The 19,798-nt window shown below is 40.5% G+C and overlaps 2 protein-coding genes across 2 annotated transcripts; one reads left to right on the forward strand and one right to left on the reverse strand.

The window, feature by feature from the left end:
- Positions 1-1,454: 1,454 nt before the first annotated feature.
- LOC306744000 (monocarboxylate transporter 1-like) lies at positions 1,455-9,891 on the forward strand (the record flags this gene model as incomplete). Its single annotated transcript, XM_079226558.1, has 4 exons — positions 1,455-1,662; positions 7,861-8,004; positions 8,393-9,208; positions 9,605-9,891. 4 exons carry the CDS (start codon positions 1,455-1,457, stop codon positions 9,889-9,891), a joined length of 1,455 nt encoding a protein of 484 aa, XP_079082684.1.
- Positions 9,892-13,839: 3,948 nt separating this feature from the next.
- On the reverse strand, positions 13,840-18,559 carry LOC306743982 (vasopressin V2 receptor-like; the record flags this gene model as incomplete). The annotated part of the gene is made up of 6 exons (XM_079226541.1): positions 13,840-14,024; positions 14,406-14,609; positions 14,727-15,033; positions 15,161-15,307; positions 15,851-16,096; positions 18,290-18,559. The coding sequence occupies 6 exons, from the start codon at positions 18,557-18,559 to the stop codon at positions 13,840-13,842; spliced, it is 1,359 nt and encodes a 452-aa protein (XP_079082667.1).
- Between the last annotated feature and the right edge of the window lie 1,239 nt (positions 18,560-19,798).

Here is a 19,798-nt window from a genome sequence, read left to right on the forward strand (position 1 = left end):
ATCTGGCTGGTGCCGAGTATTTGTCTGCACTCTCGATTTAGGGACTTTACAAGCTGTTTTTAACCCGTTTTGCATGTAGCCTTCCTGCAGCATTAAGGAAGTAGACAGTGGTTTAAGGCTGCACCTCACAATTTTATTTTTTAAATTAATCTAACAACTAATTTATCAATTATTCTAAATATTATAATTATTACAATATTATTATATTTTAAAATAATAATTCTAATAAAATAGGTTCATTTTTGATTAATAAAACAATTAATATAACACAAATAAATATCAAAAACTTGTATTCTTCTCTTTAAAACAAATACAGTACATTAAACAAGATTATAGACCCTATTTTTGATATGGCTGATCAGAAGAAAACTGGACCTCAAATCGCTGGGACAATTTAATTTAATCACTGTATGTCATAGCGGTCCTTTCTCCTTTACAAGCTCAAAATGGTTACGTCATGGATTTATTCCACTACTGGAGTAATATGTAGTATTTTTGTATTTTGTATACCGTTTTGCTACAAAAACAGCAGTGGTGCATAAATTACTTTTAACATGAGGGCAATGGAGACACATTTAGAAAATCGATTTTAAGTTGCTACTTCTAACAGAGTCCAAATACATATATCATGCTTTTGTCTTGTTTTTATCACAGTGTTGTCTGGACAAAACACTCTGGGGTTCTTTTACTTTCGGTTTGCAAGGAACAGTTGTACTGTTGTGATCATTTCCACTTTGCAGAGCTTACAGAGCACCACATTGTTGGGCCTCTTCCACACTTCAGGCTTGTGGGCGAGGTTTTTAACTGCAGCTTGTCCCCCAGGGGAATGCATGCTTTGACCAGGTGTGGCCATTCTGGCAACAGGCAGACACACTATGTAAATGAACGTATTTGTCGACAAATTGCCCCATCCCTTCTGTGGTTTGGTGTTCTTGCACTGGTTAAAATGGCAAAAGACACTGTGATCAAAGGGTGTTTTAGTATGCTTCAGCAGCTCCAAACTACATCAGGGAAAATCTGCATTTTACACCAAAGTTGCCATCTTTGTGTACTGTTTAATAAGATAAACATGCCAGCTGCTTATCTTCTGCTGCTATTTTGGCATGTGGCCCGGCAGAGTTGCTCTTTCTCACCATGACAGCACTTTAAAAAAATATTACAAACATAAATATTTTGTTTCCCTCCCTCCTTATTTTTCCATGTGCAGCTTTTCCAGCTCTTCACTCCTGTCCTCCCTCTCCTTGCTCAGCCCTACATATTTCATCTCGCAGCAAATTAGATAAAAATGCTAAGAAGCAGTAAAGGATGAACTATGTGCTTGTCTCTTTCACCTTCTTACACCATCTATGTTGATTTTTACCTCTAGCTCTGTTTCTCCAACAGGTTCGGAGTCCTGGTCTCTGTTCGCCTGGTCTGGCTTGTTCTTCCCCTGTTCTCCCTCGTCGTGAGCAGACATGCCTCCAGCGCCTTTAGTGTACACCCCTCCTGAAGGTGGCTGGGGCTGGGCGGTGGTACTGGGGGCCTTCATCTCCATCGGCTTCTCCTACGCCTTCCCCAAGTCCATCACTGTGTTTTTCAAAGAGATAGAAGTCATCTTCGATGCCACTCCTAGTCAGGTGTCCTGGATCTCCTCCATCATGCTGGCTGTCATGTATGCTGGAGGTGAGTAATGTGTGTGTGAGCAATGTGTGTGTGTGTGTGTGTGTGTGTGTGTGTGTGTGTGTGTGTGTGTGTGTGTGTGTGTGTGTGTGTGTGTGTGTGTGTGTTTGAAATTGTACTCTCATAATAAAGAAACACTTTCTTTATTCCTCTAATTCTATTTTTCTAGATGACATGTTTGATTATTTAGGCAGCTGACAAAATATTTGAGATTCAGACAGGCAGTGGGATATTTGTAAATATCTGTTGTTTAGAAGAATCAAATGCATAGTCTGAACCCTAATGCATTTACATTGTATTTCATGTTATACACAGCAGAGATTCATTTTTCACATCCAACCTGGTCTGTTCCAGAATTCTGAATCGCGGCCCGTAATCTCTGATTGGTTCAGTGACTTTAAATGTGCCGTTGAACCCGTTGAATGTGCTCCAAAACCTGACAAGCACAGTGTATCGATCTTCCGCTCCATTTCAATATGACAAATAATAAATGGCACAGACTGTCGCACATTTTCGCCATGCCATGCATGTTTGTGTGTACTTAACCCTGATCGACAACAGCAGTAAAAAATCGCTGAGGGATGTCTTCTTTCAAAAGTGCAAAGAAAAGCTCTAAAGAGCATCCACTCTAGATGGACAGAGTATCATGTAGGCCTGTTACAATAATGATGTAATCGACGTCTTATCTTATTATACATGGACATGACCTTAATCATTTTGTGACCTTGGCGTTGCCCGTTGTGCGTGTTTGAAGATGAAGTTTCCCAATGATTACTGCCAGTAAGAGAGTTTGGAGGAATAAGTCCACATGGACTTGGTTTCAAAGCTGCACTCCACAGCTACAGAGTAGGAACCGGGAGAGGAGAGCCCATTTACGTGAATGTGTATGTCGACTTTATTTGAAAACCGTGACAATGAAAAGGGGCAATCTAATTTATAGCTTAAGTGATGTTACTTTGAACTTTTTGCTATCAGAGGCCCGGGAACAATTGGGATAGTGGATTGGCAATCCGCTGCCTGTTAAGGAATGAATAACTAACACATGTGAAAAGCAAAATGCTCTTAAAAACCTAACCAACATTAATCATTGAAATATTATATTACATTACATCAGTTGTATAGAATAGTCCTCGATGACCATTTAATGGCTTTACAACACCAAAACTCAGGAAGTACAGCTTGTAGCATTAATAGTTGATGCATTTGGTTGTTGCGATCTCTGCACAACCCTCTTTTCTTCCTCTGCTTATGCTTTCTCTCATTCAGTCACAGCTTGAATAACACTTACTGCTGAAGGGAGAGAAGGGGACAATGTGAGAAATGGATATTCTGGAATGATTGCAAACAAGATAAGAAAACAAGGCGCACATAGTTTTCTTACTGTAATCCGGCTGAAGCTGCTGGAAATAAACAAGAAAAAGGAGACATTGAATTAATGACCAACATAATTTATATCACAGGGTTTACAGTATTGTGTAGTGTAGGAGACGGCATAAAAACAACAGTAACATCTACAAATGATAAAAAAAGAGATTACAATCAGAGGAGTGCCGTACAAAAATGAAAATGCTCTATTGGCTGGAAAGTAGTGATGTTACGGCCCTTAATTAAGCAATAAGGTATGAGAGGCAGTACTGTATCGTCAATAATGTACTGTTCAAGGGTGTTGTTAGGCCCAACGCGCTGCGGAGGGCTGGCAAACCCTTGAACAGTGAGTGGGAAAGGACTGACTTGGAGAAAATAGTGACGTTTATAAAGACATTTGAGATAAACTGGAAGAGAAGAGCGCATGGTTCCCTCAGGAAATTGTCTCTGTTATTTGGTCCTCTTTCATTTGTGCGCTGTGAAACCAAACCAGACTAACTAGAAACGAACCAAAAGTATCAACTTCACTCTTATTAGGGCGAGCCAAATACACTATGTGCCCTCAGAGAAATATCTTGTTGTGCCTGTTTGCCGCTCGTCATGTCTCCACGTTCCCCGAGTGACTTCTCATGTTTTTGCAGCAAAAACCCTAATCCTGTGAAAGAAATGTAGTTTTCAATTAAAATACAAAATTAAATTTTCATTCTGTTGAAGTCTGTTTCATCACATTACAGTCATGTCACATGTTTATGTGTGCAGTACCTCTTCACTGACTGCTGTAACAACAGTCTTTTTAATTTGCATGTTAAGGGAGGATTTAGGAAAAAAGAAAAAACTCTGATCTAGTTTCAGATCAGGTTTCTCTCTTTCTGTCTCTTGACAAAAAGTGAGTTCCCTCCTTATTCAAACACACTCTTTCTCCCTCTCCCCCAGAGTATTTGATAACCAGCGCACCTTAAAAGCAAGACATCTAAAAATGGTATTCGTTCCTTCCACTCCACTCATTCATCCTCTTCAGAGCTGCGTGCCAGCCTGCTGTAGGTTTAGGCATTTAGGAGAGGAAACTGCTGAGGGGGAAACAGAGGAGGAGTGAAGTTGCATAACAGGAGCCAGATGTTGAAGTAGTTTCTTTTTGTCCCATTTTCTTTTTTTCAATTTTCTTCCCTCGTTTAAAAAAATCTGCCAGATCACCAGTTACTGACGTCATGATGCTGGCTTGTATTGTAGGAGGAAGTAGGAGGGCGTGAATGGTCATAACCACATTACTCACTAGTTACACATGAGGTAGTGCATGTACACACACTGACTTCCACAAAGAAACACACACATATTAGTTTATTGTGGCTGGATGACTAATAGTGTGAACCAGTTAAAAATGTACAGCATGCTCTGCAGGAAGGAAGAGTAGGATTCTTTCACCCCATTTGTTTATTAGTTGCAAGGCACAAGACATGCTGCAAAAAAATAAAGGCGCAGCGGTACAATCTAATGCAACCCAGTGCAACTGTGCTGCCATAAAGTCTACTATTATGATGCCATAAAGGTGTTATAATAAGTAGTATAGCTCCAGAACAGTTTCCTTGCTGAACACGCATCTTGAGAGACATTCAGCGGCAGCTTCATACAATTCACTTGAGTTAAGTTTATTAACTCCTGACCTTCTTCGAGGAACTTGGTTATTTTGCTCAATCCATTTTAAAAAGGCAGTCAGTCATTTTAGAAGATAAAACTCCTTGTGTAAGTTTAAACGTAAAACTAAATCACATTTTTAATTGAACCTTAAAGTGTTAAAGCAAAATAATTCAATTAAATGTTAAAGAGGGGTTTGCATGTTTAACAGTGTTTAATCCAATCCTTGCTGGTGCAACCCAGCCTCAAGCTCACTAATAAACACAGCTGTACTTTGCTGTTTTTATCCATTAATCATCCATTTTATTTAATTTTTTACCAAAATGTCAAACTATTCAATTAAAGGTTAAATTCAGATGTATGGATGTTGTGTGGTAGGGCTGTTTCTCCCTGACTCAACACCAGCTCTCACTCTGCTACTAAATCTGAACATATGCTCTATAATAAATGGCTAAATGAAATGAACAAAGACCAGATTGTAATATAAAATCAAATCTACACAATTTGCACTGTCAGAGGAAACAAAAGCTAAAATTAGACCGAGGAATAGCTCGTCACAGTTGGGTTCGCTTGCGAATCACTTGTGGACGCTGCGTCAGAGTAAAGCTGAGGACGGGCCTTTTCTTTCCTCCACTCGGTGTCATTCCTTTCTCTCACAGAGAGATGGAGGGATGGGGACAAGGGACCGTTTATATAATATCCCTGAGAACACTTCTCACTGCCCTCTTTGTGTTACGCAATGCAGCAACAAAGATGGTCACTACTGATTTGTTTATGTGTGCGTGAGCGTTGAGTGGATGCAGATTCATTCCTGTCCTTGTACAGGTTCACTTTTGTTCGCCACACAGATTCATGTCTGTGTGTGCGATGTGTGTTCTGGTGGAGCCTCTGCGCTTGCCTCCTTTTATCTACTGCTTGACTGCAACATGGAAACCCACGACCCCCGAACGAGCCAACCCACCAAGATGGGCTCTGTGCCAGCTAGTCAGACCCTCGTTGACGGACACAACAGTAGAAAGTAGAGAGGTATTTAGGGAGTGCGTGAGTGAAGGCTCGTGCATCCAAAGCGGCCCCCGGCCACCGTGGTCAGCTGCCAAGTTTCAAGGGCGACGCTGCCGTTGTGTGTGTGTGTGTGTGTGTGTGTGTGTGTGTGTGTGTGTGTGTGTGTGTGTGTGTGTGTGTGTGTGTGTGTGTGTGTGTGTGTGTGTATGAAGGGCCATGATGGTTGTTAAGTAACCATTGCCAGCTGAGGGCAGAATGTTAGTGATATTTGAATGAGTGCATCGCATCTTCAGATATCATTAATATTTTCTTTTGGTATTCGTCTTTTTCCCATCTTCTTTCACACATAATTAAGACTGGAACTCACGATTGTTTTCATTATTAGATAATCAACAGATTATTTATTTTGGTTAAACATTGTTCTGCTGATTTATTGTTTGGGGGAAAAAAAGCCTGTGTTAATAATAACCTGCAAATCCGCTCATGGCTGGAATAAGAACATGTTTGGCTTTTTTTATTTAAATAAAACAATTGATTATCAAAAAATAGTTGCATCAATAGTTGTCTCAACTCTGCACATGATATTCAGTAGTCATGCCAGAGGAATGATCTTCTTACTTTACTTTGTGATGGACTATGAAGCTGGAAGACAGGATTGAACCTTAGTGTTAAAGCAACATAATTCAATTCAGTTTTAAAGAGGTCATCTTAATGTAATCTTAATTTGAAACTAGTTTTAATTATTAACAGTGTTTATACCCAATCCTTGTTGGTGCAACCCAGTCCCAAATCCACTAATTACATATTTGTATTTTGCTGGTTTAATCCATTAATCATCCATTTTATTTAATTGTTTACCAAAATGTCAAACTATTCAGTAAGACAATGCAGTACAGTTGCACACAGAGCTGCTTATAGATTCAGAACACTTTACTTTGTATTCTCACTCAGCAGCCGGAGTCCATGTGAGGCTCATTCATAGTGAGGCTGGCACGCAAGCTGAGCACGTGGAACGCCTCGACTCTTCTTCTCTTCTCTCCTCTTCCTCGACTCCTATTCCTTCTTTTTCTCTCATTTCTTCTATCCTCTTCTTCTGTTATGTTCTTGTCCTCTTCTTTCCTTCTTCTTCTTCTTCTCTTCTTCTGTCCTATTCTTTTCTCATCTCCTCTTTTCTGCTGCTATTTCCCCCCTCTTCCTCTTCTCTTTTTTACTTCTTCTCTTCTTCTATGCATGGCCACGGGACAATCTTTCTGAGATGCTTTTGTTTTATGAGCCAAGAAATCCCCTCAGATCCTCCAGTTCTTCTGTTTTAGATGTTGCAGAACAAAATCGTTTTGTGATGCTGCCTTCATTCGTCATGCTTTAAGTCTCAGGAACAGCCTTTCAGAGGAGCTGAATATATTTATTTGTTTAAACATGAACTAGAAACTAAAAAATCTATTTATTTTATTTTTTATGTAGTGTTTTATAATCTTTGTGGTTTTATTATTTGTGCTTATTCTATCATTTCTTACTTGGCTTTTGGTTGACAACATTTTATTGGTGATCGATATGCTTTTATTCTTTGATTTTTATTGTTTTGTCAATTGCTTATAAAGCACATTGAAGCGCATTCAATTTGTTTAAAAGGGACTTCATGAATAAAGATTGATTGATTTGTATTCTCTCTTCCTCTTCTCTTCTGCTGATTCTACTTTGTAATCTTCTTCTCATGTATTCTTCTCTCCTTTCCCCATCTGTTCACTTTTCTCCTCCATTCTTCCTTCTCTCCTTACTTGTTTTATCTCCTCTCCTAAATTACCTCCCACTCTCACATGTGCCATGCCATACCTTACACTGCCTGGCTCCCTCCTCCTCACCCGTTCACCCTTCCCTCCTTTCCTCCCTTCTTCCCTCCCCTCTTCCTTCTAACTGCTGCTGTTACACAATCACCCACAGTCCCTTTTTTATTTTTACAACCATAGCACCACGTGTTGGTGAGCTGATGTAATTACATTGTAACTGCATGTGCATATGTCATGCACATGTGCATAGGGCTGCAAAAAATGCTCATTTTCTTTGATTAATCTGCAGATTAATTGATTAATTGTTACTTTCTTTCGTTATTTTCTGTAGATCATCTAATTGATTCATTACTGCTTTTGTCTCATTCACTATAATGCATCTATGCTTTATATCACCTCTGCTTCTCCCTCGTCTCTCCAGGTCCAATCAGCAGCATCCTTGTGAACAAATTTGGCAGTCGACCGATCATCTTAGTCGGAGGTTGTCTGGCTGGGTCGGGACTCGTCGGAGCCTCTTTCTGCAACACTGTGGAGCAGCTCTACTTCTTCATAGGAGTAGTGGGAGGTCAGTATTTTACTCACTTCTAACATGAATGTACCCTTTGAAGAGTTTAACTGGTTGTATAGTTGTTGAAATGACTTATACTTACTGGAAGCTCTGAAAGTGTTTGTACCGCATGTAGTTTTAAGTTTGTTTAGTTTCTCCATTTAAACTGAAACTTCACACAACTCTTCTCCCACAGACAATGTTTTATATCATATATTGTACTTCTATGCTTGTGTTATTCTTTAGTTATATCCTATTCCAAATGTTGAAAGTAAATGGCACCCTTTTTGGTCAAAATAAATCATTGCATCTCACTTTACTTGTATGTGGATGGCTGTTTTCTTTGCCATCATTTCGTCATCTTCTGCTCATGTCACCTCTGTTTCCCCTCCCGCCTTCTCTCAAGGTTTGGGACTGGCATTCAACTTGAATCCAGCCCTCACCATGATTGGCAAATACTTCTACAAGCGGCGACCCATCGCCAACGGCATCGCTATGGCGGGCAGCCCCGTGTTTCTGTCCACGCTGGCTCCTCTCAACTCCTGGCTGTACGATGAGTTTGGGTGGAGAGGCAGCTTCCTCATCCTGGGAGGACTTCTGCTCAACTGCTGCGTGGCCGGCGCCCTGATGCGCCCCCTCAAACCCAACGCGCCACTGCCCATAGCCGACATGGAGGCTGACGAGGTCAAGGCAGTGGAAGCGGTACAGCCACAGCCTAAGAAGACCGTCCTGCAGACAGTCAACTCCTTCATCGACCTGACGCTGTTCAAACATCGCGGCTTCCTGCTCTACCTGTTTGGCAACGTCATCATGTTCTTCGGCCTCTTTGCGCCACTCGTCTTCCTCTCTAACTATGCCAAGAGTAAGGACATCAGCAAAGAAAAAGCGGCCTTCCTGCTGTCAGTGTTGGCCTTTGTTGATATGTTCGCCCGGCCCTCCATGGGCATGCTGGCCAACACCAAGTGGGTCCGGCCCAGGATTCAGTACTTCTTCGCTGCTGCCGTCCTCTACAACGGAGTGTGTCACGTGTTTGCGCCGCTTTCAGTGGACTACACAGGATTTGTCATCTACGCTATCTTCTTTGGTTTTGCTTTTGGCTGGCTAAGTTCAGTGTTGTTTGAGACACTGATGGATCTGGTGGGAGCTCAGAGGTTCTCCTCCGCTGTGGGTCTGGTCACCATAGTGGAGTGTGGGCCGGTGCTGTTGGGCCCACCGCTAACAGGTAAAACAACCATGATGTATAACAGGAAAAGGGAGGGGTGGAAGGTTGCATTTATTTAGACAGCATCAACTCCTCTTTTTTAATACCAACACTCGTAGATAATTTAACTTTGGGAGGCTCTGAGTCATTGGATCAAGATCAGCGCAATACTAACCTTATAATCCATCCATTTGCTACATTGAGCTGATTTTGATGTGTTTAGTTACTGATGTTACTCAACGCTGTAGTGATGGAGATTTACTAAGTGTTAACTATGACCTTTGGAGTTTGCTAATCAAAAATAGTTTACATTGCACACATAACATATACAGCTGGGATATAATGGCAAAGTCAGTGGTAAAAAGGGTCAAAATGAATGTTAAATCTGACTTGTTTCTCTCTTTTGTCCACCTTCAGGTAGTTTCTATAACTACTATCAGCACTATGACTACACCTACATCTCCTCTGGCATCATCCTCATATTCTCAAGTATTGTCCTCTTTCTGGGAATGGGGATCAACTACCGCCTGCTGGCGCGAGAGAAGAAAAATGAGGAGCGAAAAGAGAGGGAGGAACCCAAGGAGGAGCGAACCGCCATGTTGGAGCCTCCCTCTCCGTCAAAATCAGACGAGGAGGCGGAGAACGCCACATCAGCTGCTGTCATGCTGGATGAAGTGGCCAGGATGGACGAGGACACGGTGTAGAAAACAGAACAAAAACAGACTCATGAAGGACACACACACACTTCGCAAAAACACACACGAGAGTTGCATCAACCACACGTCGTCTTAATAGAGAGATAAGATCCATGTACACAACCCTGAAGCCATAGAAACTTACTTTTATCTTCAATTAAAAACGGAGACTTTCTTTTTACTGCGTTGATACCTCTGGTTTTTGGTATTTGGCGTGCCTTTCGTAAAACTCAAATCCTCCAGGTGCGCACCATTTGTATATTATATAAACACCAGATAGACACACAACAGACAGAATGACTGTAAGATGAACATCCAGTAAACTAATGAGGACTTTACTCTCAGGGCCGCAGAAACGCACGACCTCGACTCAAGTCCAGCTGAGGCTCAAACAGTACATTTGTTACAGTACTTTAACAAATACTGTACATTTACCTTCACATCCACATTGCTTCACTTCTCAAGGGCTGGACAGGAATTAAAAGGATACATTAATAATCATGTAGATACACTAAATCTATCTGTTCACACGTTGGATCAGAGTGCGAAATTCCCAGGTTTTTATTTTGATTTATGCTCGGAAATGAAGAACAATTTAGGAGGAAGTTCATCACCAGAGGGAGTCGTGACATTTCAACCCCTAGTTGTGGACATAATGCATAAAAATTGCTTAAAAAATGCAAAAGTATAGGAAAGTAAGGAAGTTAAAAACTAATGTAGGAATCTGTGGAAAGTCTCGAGGGTCACAATGCTCGCAGCGTAAGAGGCACTGTGAACAGTTTGCTTGTACATACATATTTGTGCACTTTGTGTGTAATTTTGTGTTTTACACCCTCCAAACAGAGCAGCTCACGCATTGTCGTGCTGATAAAGACACATGGGAAGAAAAATGCTCACACGGTCACGCCCCACAGATTTACCTGCTGTGTAACCAGCAGTCACGATATTACATTACACCCCACGCTGTTCTTCTTTTTTTTTGGAGGGGACGGGTAAAAGGCTTTTCTTGAACCAGATGGATGGGTTGACTCAGTGTGTAAGTGTTGCTTTGAACTGCCAAATCCAGGGGGGGGGGGGGGGGGGGGGGGACTAAATTGCACGCAATCCCACATTTTCCTAATTCTGTGTTATAGGAGTTGCGTACCTGATAGCGTTTTTTTTATTTTTTTTTATAGAGAATAACACATTGTAGTTTACAGTTTATATATTTTTTTAAATCTTTGTGATTTAAAAAAAAAATCTATTTTAGCTTACTGTTTAATGACAATCTGACAACAAGTGTTGGATTTTGATGTGTTTGAATGAAAGAAGGGAAAGAGAGAGAGAGAGAGTGAGTGGAAGAGACAGCAGACAGTTTAACTGTAGCCAGGTTTAATTTGTTTTTCATTTCAGCCACTGCAGTATCAAACAGGTCTCACAGTTTGTCTCTGAGCTATACAGAATGTGTCATATCAGATTTATAATGTTTTTAGTTTGAAATCATTCACAGACACTCAATGAATAATTATGCATTGATCAATGAGTGAGTTTACTGCAAACATTTGTCGGAGAGGTTTTTTAGTTCAGACTAAAGGGAACTGAAAACGTGTGACCTCTTCAGTCTGAATAAATGTATTTTCAATTTTGGGAAAACAAATGCATGTTTTGAATAATTCACTATTTGGTATAAAAGTAAATGGATAGTTTGGATGTTCTGAAGTGGGGCTGCATGAGGTACTTCAGTGTGTTACCGACAGTAGATTGCCATCGGCATGACCGGAGTATCAGCAAGTAATATGCTTAAGTGTATGCTATATTTAGAATATTTTCACGCTTCCAAACGGGGAACTGAAGCCGTTAAATCTATTCGCTCTTCAAGGCCAACAGACTAGTTGCTGGTGCACCGCCGCCTTGATCTGGAAGTTTCTTTGTGTTATTGTGTGACTTTGGTGTTGAAGGTTCAGTTTGGGTTCACAAATGCCACACAATAACACAAATATTACATTTAGCTGACGCTTTTATCCAAAGCGACTTACATTTTTGCTCTATACACCGTAGAGACAGCAACGGGGAGCAATTAGGGGTTAAGTGTCTTGCTCAAGGACACAGAGACATGGACTAGCGGAGCTTGAACCACCGATCCTCTGATTGAAAGACAGGCATGCTAACCACTGAGCCACAGTCGTAATACACTGACAAATACTAAGTACCTCATACAACCCCACTTACAAATTATTACTAAGCATTTTGTTTACAACTTAATAATAATTTGTATGGATGTTTACAACTTTTTTGTTGTTTCACTACAGACTTTTAATTTAAATATTTCGATGGTTATAACTTCTTGAAGTTATAATGATGTCTGCCCTGAGCTTTAAAAAGAAAAGAAAAATACTATTATGTTTTTTCTTTTTATAAAAAATGTATGTTTTACAGAAGGATTTACAAAACCACACATGGGGAAATGAAATCAGAAAGTATTGAAAGATGGACTAACATATTTTTGGGTTTGGTCTTTTCGGTGGATTTGTTGACGATAACAAAAATATGGAATATGACCAACTTTATCCTTCATAATCTGAAGAAATCAAATGAAAGATACAACTTTTATGTTTCTGTAATGGAACACTACTTTATTTTTTTATTACCTTTTTACATTGAAGTGGGAACACACCTTAAAGGGTTAAAGGGTGTACGTTTACACTGCATAATCCCTGCTTTGCCTGTTTGAACAAGGTTTTGGTAATTTTACTGACCAAATGTAAGTATTCCTTTTCAAGCTAATTCATTACAAAGTCAAATTGACAGAAGTCTGTTGGTACCAATGGGAGACTAGTTTCTCTCGTCCTAACTTTAGTGTCCACCAGTCGACAGACATGAATTTAATGAAAAAATATTTTCATTTTTTGTGGACAGGTTCATATTTGAGGGGACGAAGTAGAGAAATTAGCTGCAGAGAGGTCTGTTGTCTCCATTTTCCTGCACTAAACCCTGATTTCCCTTCAGGAACAGCAGACTCATTACATTATGGGTATAAAAACTGTAATTCCTTAGGCAAGTTGAATTTACACTGATTCAAAATTAAACTTTTAGTTATTTTAAGTATCTGAAAAGGAAGGTGACACTTTGAAAGACTGCAACTAAATAATGTCATGGAAATATGTGAATGCTAGTGTTTTCCACGGGTTCTTTTTTAAACTGTACTGTAGAACCACAGCACATGTTTGTGAAAAATAACTAATCATTTAAGGTTTTTGTAAAATGTTTAATTTTTTCTCTCTCTCTCTTTTGTTGTGACAGTTGTTGTTATGTATGAATTGTTTTTATGACTGTTGAATGAATGAATAAACCTTTTTTAAACATTTTTATTGTTGTTTTTTCTGTCAGAAAAATGAGAAGAGAATAAAATGGAAAAGTGTGGAAAAATCACCCAAACACTTTTACGATAATTACATTTGATAAAATGCTTTGCCGCTCTTTGTTTCCAAACTACCTTGTTGTACTTACAGGAATAGTTAGTTAGTTAGTTTAGTATACTGGAAACAGCTCTCACTATCCCAATGAAACTGGAGTGTAGCACCGCTAAAGCACTATTTGACACATTCTAACGTGGTTCTTTAATTTGTCTAAAGAAAACTAAGTTTAAAAATGTAAAGTTCTTGTTTTATGTGGGTTTGTGTGCGACTATCTTTTGGATAAAAGCAGAAACCAGAGTAGAATATCAGCTGGTTGCCTGCCAGGTACACAACCTTCCAAATGGAGAAATGTCTTTTGGCACTTTGATTTTATTCCAGATTAATATAATGTGATACATGAGACATAACTTGTGAATAAGTGAACTTTAGAGGTGCTGGGAGGTGGATTTTATCCTCCACACGACCCAATCTCACCTGGACAAGAAAGGGAGCCATGTGAGGAGGCTGCTGTTCATTAACATAAGTTCCTTTTGGGGGTCTGACTCTTGATTGTGTGTATTGTTCAGGAGTTGGAGGTGTGTGTGGTGGTGGAGTCGCTGGGTAACGAGCCCCGGCGCTGTAAGGGAGCGCGACAGAGCAGCAGCAGGCGGAGCTCCGGAGAAACGCTGCTGGAGAAGGCGGAGTAGATCCAGGGGTTGGTGCAGGAGTTCAGACTAGCCAGCAGCATCAGCAAGGTGAACACTGCACCTGCACCTGCAGCCACACACACACACACGCACACGCACAGGAAGAGGACTATATACTTGAGATACTTTTGCTGAACAAAGCAAAATATACATACACTAACTATCAAAATATGGTAAACAAACCCGACTCAATATGAAATTGTTCTTTCAAAATACTAACTTGTTTTCTATTCAAGAGGAACGTTTAATCAATCATAGCGAGTTTCAAAGTACTAACTAATACAAAAACGGCATTACTTTCCATGTTTCAGCTCCACCTGCATCCAATAGACACTTTGTATGTCCGGGCAAAATTTGGTGTTAAAAGGAAAACTGCCAAACTATTATGAAACCTCAGCCAACACAATAAATACTGTAACATGTTTGGTTGGAAAGGTGCTACCATTCTGAGGCGGGTTGGGGTCCCAGGCGGCCCACAGCTGGACACTGAAGTATGGGGCCCAGCAGAGCGAGTAGACGAGCACTATGACCAGCGTCATCCTCACGGTCTTCGACATGGCCGCTGATACCTCTCCACCGCGGGCCAGGGGGCAGCAGGCAGCAGAGGGCGCTGCGTGGCCCGGCAGCACATCAGGCTGCAGCTCAGCTGACAGGAAACAGGAAATGGGCCACACAAGATACAGATGCATGAGCATAAATGGTTAAAACATCCGCCACAATAGAATAGAACAGCTTAAGTGTCAGCAGCCTGTGTGGATCTCACCTGGGTGGACAACGGTGTAGGTGTGACTATCACAATGTGACACCATGCTGTTGGACCTGAGTGGACCCATAGGCAGGTGCTGATAGATGGATCTAGGGTCAAAGCTGGTGTCACTCCCATGGTTGTTGAACATGAGTGGTGAAACATAGAGGGAGAGACTGGACCTCCCTCTGCTGCCTCCTCTTCCTCCTCCTCCTCCTCCTCCTCCCCGCTGGCTGCCCCGTCTGGAAGCAGGGAGCGAGGCGGGGGACAGGCGGCGCTCTGACTTCAGGTACAGATTGTTGTGGATCTCCTTGAAGATTCGCACCTGAGGGGAAATGATTAGTGATGTTGAGACATGTTAAAATCATCATCGTGACATGTACAGCTATTTTCAGAATCATTATTTTGTGTCTATAAATAAGTATATCTTGGTGCAGTCCGTTGCTCTATACCTGGCAGACAGTGATGATGAGAACGGGGAGGATGAAGACAGCCAGGGTCATCCAGGTCACGTATGCTTTGAGGCCCCAGGACTCAGCAAAGTGGCCCCAACACTCAAAGACCCCTGGAGCCAATTCTGAACGGGAGAAGATGAAAACCTGGAGGGGCAAAGAGGTGTGTGGGCCGCCATCTTACTTTGAGGTCAACTAAATGTCTCATTCAATCTGTGTTTTGACATTTTATTAAATTATATATTAAATTATACACAGAAGGAAATTTCACAACAATGAGAAAATGTATTTCTTACAGAATTACTTATTTTGGAAACAAACATTTTATTCACACACACACACACACACACACGCACACACACACACACGCACACACACACACACACACACACACACACACACACACACACACACACACACACACACACACAAACACACACACTTTCTCCTTGCTTATATTATAATTTTATATTATATTATATTTTAATACTCAAGGACAATCCCAATATTAAACTTTCGCAGCAGTCAAACCATCGGTAAGTGAAGCCTTAACAAAGAGTGTCTACCTTTGTCTCCCAACCTTTGTCTCCCTACCTGCGTCTCCCTTCCTCTGTCTCCCTTCTTCTGTCTCCCTATCTTTGTCTCCCTTCTTCTGTCTTCCAACCTTTGTCTCCCTGCCTGCGTCTCTACCTGTGGCAGGCTTAGCAGCAGCGACAGCCCCCAGGCCAGCAGTATGGAGCTGTTCCAGCGTTGGGTGGCCCCGCTGCGGTGCGCCAGCAGGGGGCAGCATATGGCGTAATGTCGGTCCACCGTCATGGCTACAATCATGTAGGAGGAGCCAAACATCCCGAGGACCTGCAGGTATTTCACCAGGCGACACAGGAAGTCCGGGCCAGGAAAGCGGCCTTGAACATCCCACACCAGCTGGGGCAACACCTCAGAGAGGGAGAGGAGGGGAGGAAGGGTGGTGAGCTGCAGGGAGGGGGTGCACCTGGAACTAGTGTGTGTTACCTGGAACTAGGTCTGCCATGTTATCAGTTTTTTTTTATTTTTTTTATCACACCTTGCGATCATTATGGCTAAAATCATTCACAATCACAGTATTATCGCGATATCTATTGAAAATGAAAAAAATATAATAATTTTTAAATGGTCAAATTCATCCTTAACTTTGTTTATTGTGCGTTTTGTTTTTTGGCTAATTAAGTGTCTTTAACCATAACTGTATATCAAAAGAATTTAAGAGGTGATGTATATTTTTCAACAATATTTATTCACATATTCATATGTGTATTATTGTCATGATATCAGAATCAGAATCAAAATCAGAACCATTTATTTGCCAGGTATGTTACAGACAGAGATGGGCAGTATTTCTATTACTTGTATTTGAAATACGTATTTAAAGTACTTTGAGTATTTTGTCATTTGTATTCCATTGGACCGATAAAAAATCTAACGTAATTTGTACCAACAAAATACTTTAAAGTAGAGTTATTTTGTATTTAAAATACTCAAAATACTTTCTCCACGAATCAAAAAACAGTTCACTTATCAAGCTCCTTATTGTTCGATTTAATACAACCCTCCCCTCTTCAGCTCCGGTTGAGCGACTGTTCTCGTTTGCAGGGATAATATTCCATCTGCACAGGAGGCGGTTAACACCAGAAATATTTGAAAAGTTAGTTGTTCTTAAAGGCAACCAAACTGGCTACTCGGTGGTTGGGTATAATAACCAAAATGGAAGGATTATTTATCATAAAGATGTCAGTGTGAACCTGTATGAGACATTTAACACTGTAATACAGAACTATGGGGCCTACCATGCCACTGGCCAATGTAAGAGAGAAAGAAGTAGGCTACCATGCCACTGGCCAAGGTACAGTAAAAGAGAAGTAAGTAGGCTACTCACTTGTTAAGTTATCTGTTCACTTTTGTATTGATTTACTATTTACCTTTTAGTTTTATTCATTTTTCTGTGCAGAACTTGATGTACAGTAATTTATTGAGGCTCTATACCTGTGTACAACTCGTTTTAATTCTATATTTTGCTTTTATAGTATACATAGGCCTAATGTGTGATGCTTTTCATATGTGATGAATATTTTCTTGTTGATACAAAGCCAAAGTTTATGGGTTCCGCTTAAAACCCAGCCATTTTTCTCATATTCCGAATGGTTTTGCATACCCATACTAAATACAGAATATCTCCTCAACCACAAGGGCTATTTGAATAATTTCAATAGATATAATATACAGAAAACACTTGTCAGACTAGTTAAGAGGTTCATATAGCAGCATATGTGTTACTGGTTTACTAGTTTATGATAAAACACAGGAAAAACGAAAAGTGCACATTTCGTGTACCGAAGGTTTAGGTCTCTGAAAGCAAAAATGCCCTAACTTTCGTCCTGGACCTTGGACGCCTCTGGTTCCACAACAGAGGGGTCCTCTTCAAGCACCAACACATATTAAGCAAGGCTGTGTAGAATATTGTTTAATCATAAGTAAGTCATATTTCAGTGTTTTGGCTGGAATGTGGTTGATATCTTGCTGAGGCTTTGTCTGACAGTGGTTTGATTTTGTAGGTCGTAAGCTTTCCAGAAATGTGCGCTAATCATGTGTGGCATCAAGCTAGGGATATGAAAATATATATTTCAATAACTTGGGGAGCTCTCTCGGGTCACTTTCGAGTCCTCTCGAGTCATATTTATGGTTTATGTTCATATTTATGGTTGAATTATGTTATAAACATGTACAATTGACTTATATGCTTATATTGTAAGGCTGTGCAGTATTTTAAATACAATAATACATAAATATGTTTTCTGGCACAAGTATTTTGCATTTTATTTTGATAGATTTATTTGAGGGGTATTTTGTATCAAAATACATTTTGATGTATTTTTGCACATCTCTGGTTACACATACAAGGAATTTGTCTTGGCGGGTGGTGCATACATTAGGCAAACAACAACAACAGAATATAAAATATAAAATAAATTGCACAGACAAACAAATAACAGTACTATAAATAAGTGTACTGTAGGTGTATGTGAAAGTGCAATGTTATATCAGTATTTCATTTGTAAACATCACGATTACCGTCGTACATTGCGACTCCCCTACCTGGAACAGGGCCACCACCAGGTCGGCCAGACAGAGGTTGAGCATGAACTGGTGCAGCGGGTTGAGGGGTCGTCTCCGCCGTAGCAACACTACGAGCACCAGCCCGTTGCCGAGCAGAGCCATCACCAAGATGACCGTCAGCACCACGACCTCGGCCACAACCAGCGGGCCATTGCGCTCCCAGTCTGTGACATTCGTAATCGCTGGGGTCACAGAGGCCGCCGACCACCCGATGGACAGGTATGAGTCTGTGACTGTGGAGACTGACATGTTGGCTGAGAGAGGAGTTGAGATAAACGTCAAAAATGAGAGTGATGTTGACACTAAAGAAACCCACAAATATAGCAAAGTGAAATCTGGGTTTGTCTTTCTTCCGCTGGGGAGAAGCCGAGCCCGAACTGCAGTCAGCAGTTGAGCACTTCTGGTGTCGTTGAGCCGGGTGGGGTTCTACTCATTCTGCTTTTAAGTACGAGTATATGTGAAAATACTCCTTTACAAGAAATAAACAACACATTTCTGCGACACAAAATTGTTCGTCATTTTCTAGGCTTTTCTCTAATTTGGTGAAACAACTCACAGATGTAGTTTAGTATTGATTTTTATAAGCACATCATATGTTTTTTTTTAAATTTTATATCATCTTTATCTTCAAAGTAACCAGTAATTATTAACTGTCAGATAAATGCAGTTGAGTAAAAAGTAAAAAATTTACCTCTGAATTTATTGTATAAATCTACAATAAATGTAAATAATCAATTACTTCTAAATTGCACTGACGTACAGTACTTAAGTAAATGTACTTTGACAATTTCCACCACTGCCTATTTAATTCTTGTTTGATTGTTCACCCAATTACTGAATGCCAATTAGAAATACCCATCTTTTCTCTGAAGTCCTCGAACATATTGTCAGAAATCCTCACATTGTGATGTCGGTGATAATGAACGTGAGCGTTGTTCAGTTCACAGTTTGTTTATAGTAATCAGTTCACTCTGTATGTGTATAGCTGTTTGTTTGTGGTCAAAGATGGCGCCACGTCGATATTATCTGACCTCCGCAACATCCCATAAACACACACACACAGAGGTTAATAGGGGTCAAGCATGCACGAGCACATTCATTTTAAAACAATGAGAAGTGAAACATGTTTACAGCAGCGCTTTCATACACTGTTACAGTTCAACACATGCACACACACACACACACACACACACACACACACACACACACACACACACACACACACACACACACACACACACACACACTCACACAATCGCAGAGGCATGCAGAGAGGGCCCCTTATCTAGGACTATTTACTGAGGTCAAATGTGCAGGCTTTAATAAGATCACAGTTGTTTGACAAATCTCCAGTGATTAACTTTAACACAGAAACTGTCAGTAAGGGGTTTCTAAAAAATCTGCACGTTCTACAAAACCCCAAAAAGAGAAAGTGCAAAGACAAATAAAATAACGTGCTTTTCTTCAGTACAGTTTACAGTTACATAT

Source organism: Taurulus bubalis (assembly GCF_910589615.1).
Source record: "Taurulus bubalis genome assembly, chromosome: 11".
In the NCBI taxonomy this organism is placed as follows: domain Eukaryota; kingdom Metazoa; phylum Chordata; class Actinopteri; order Perciformes; family Cottidae; genus Taurulus; species Taurulus bubalis.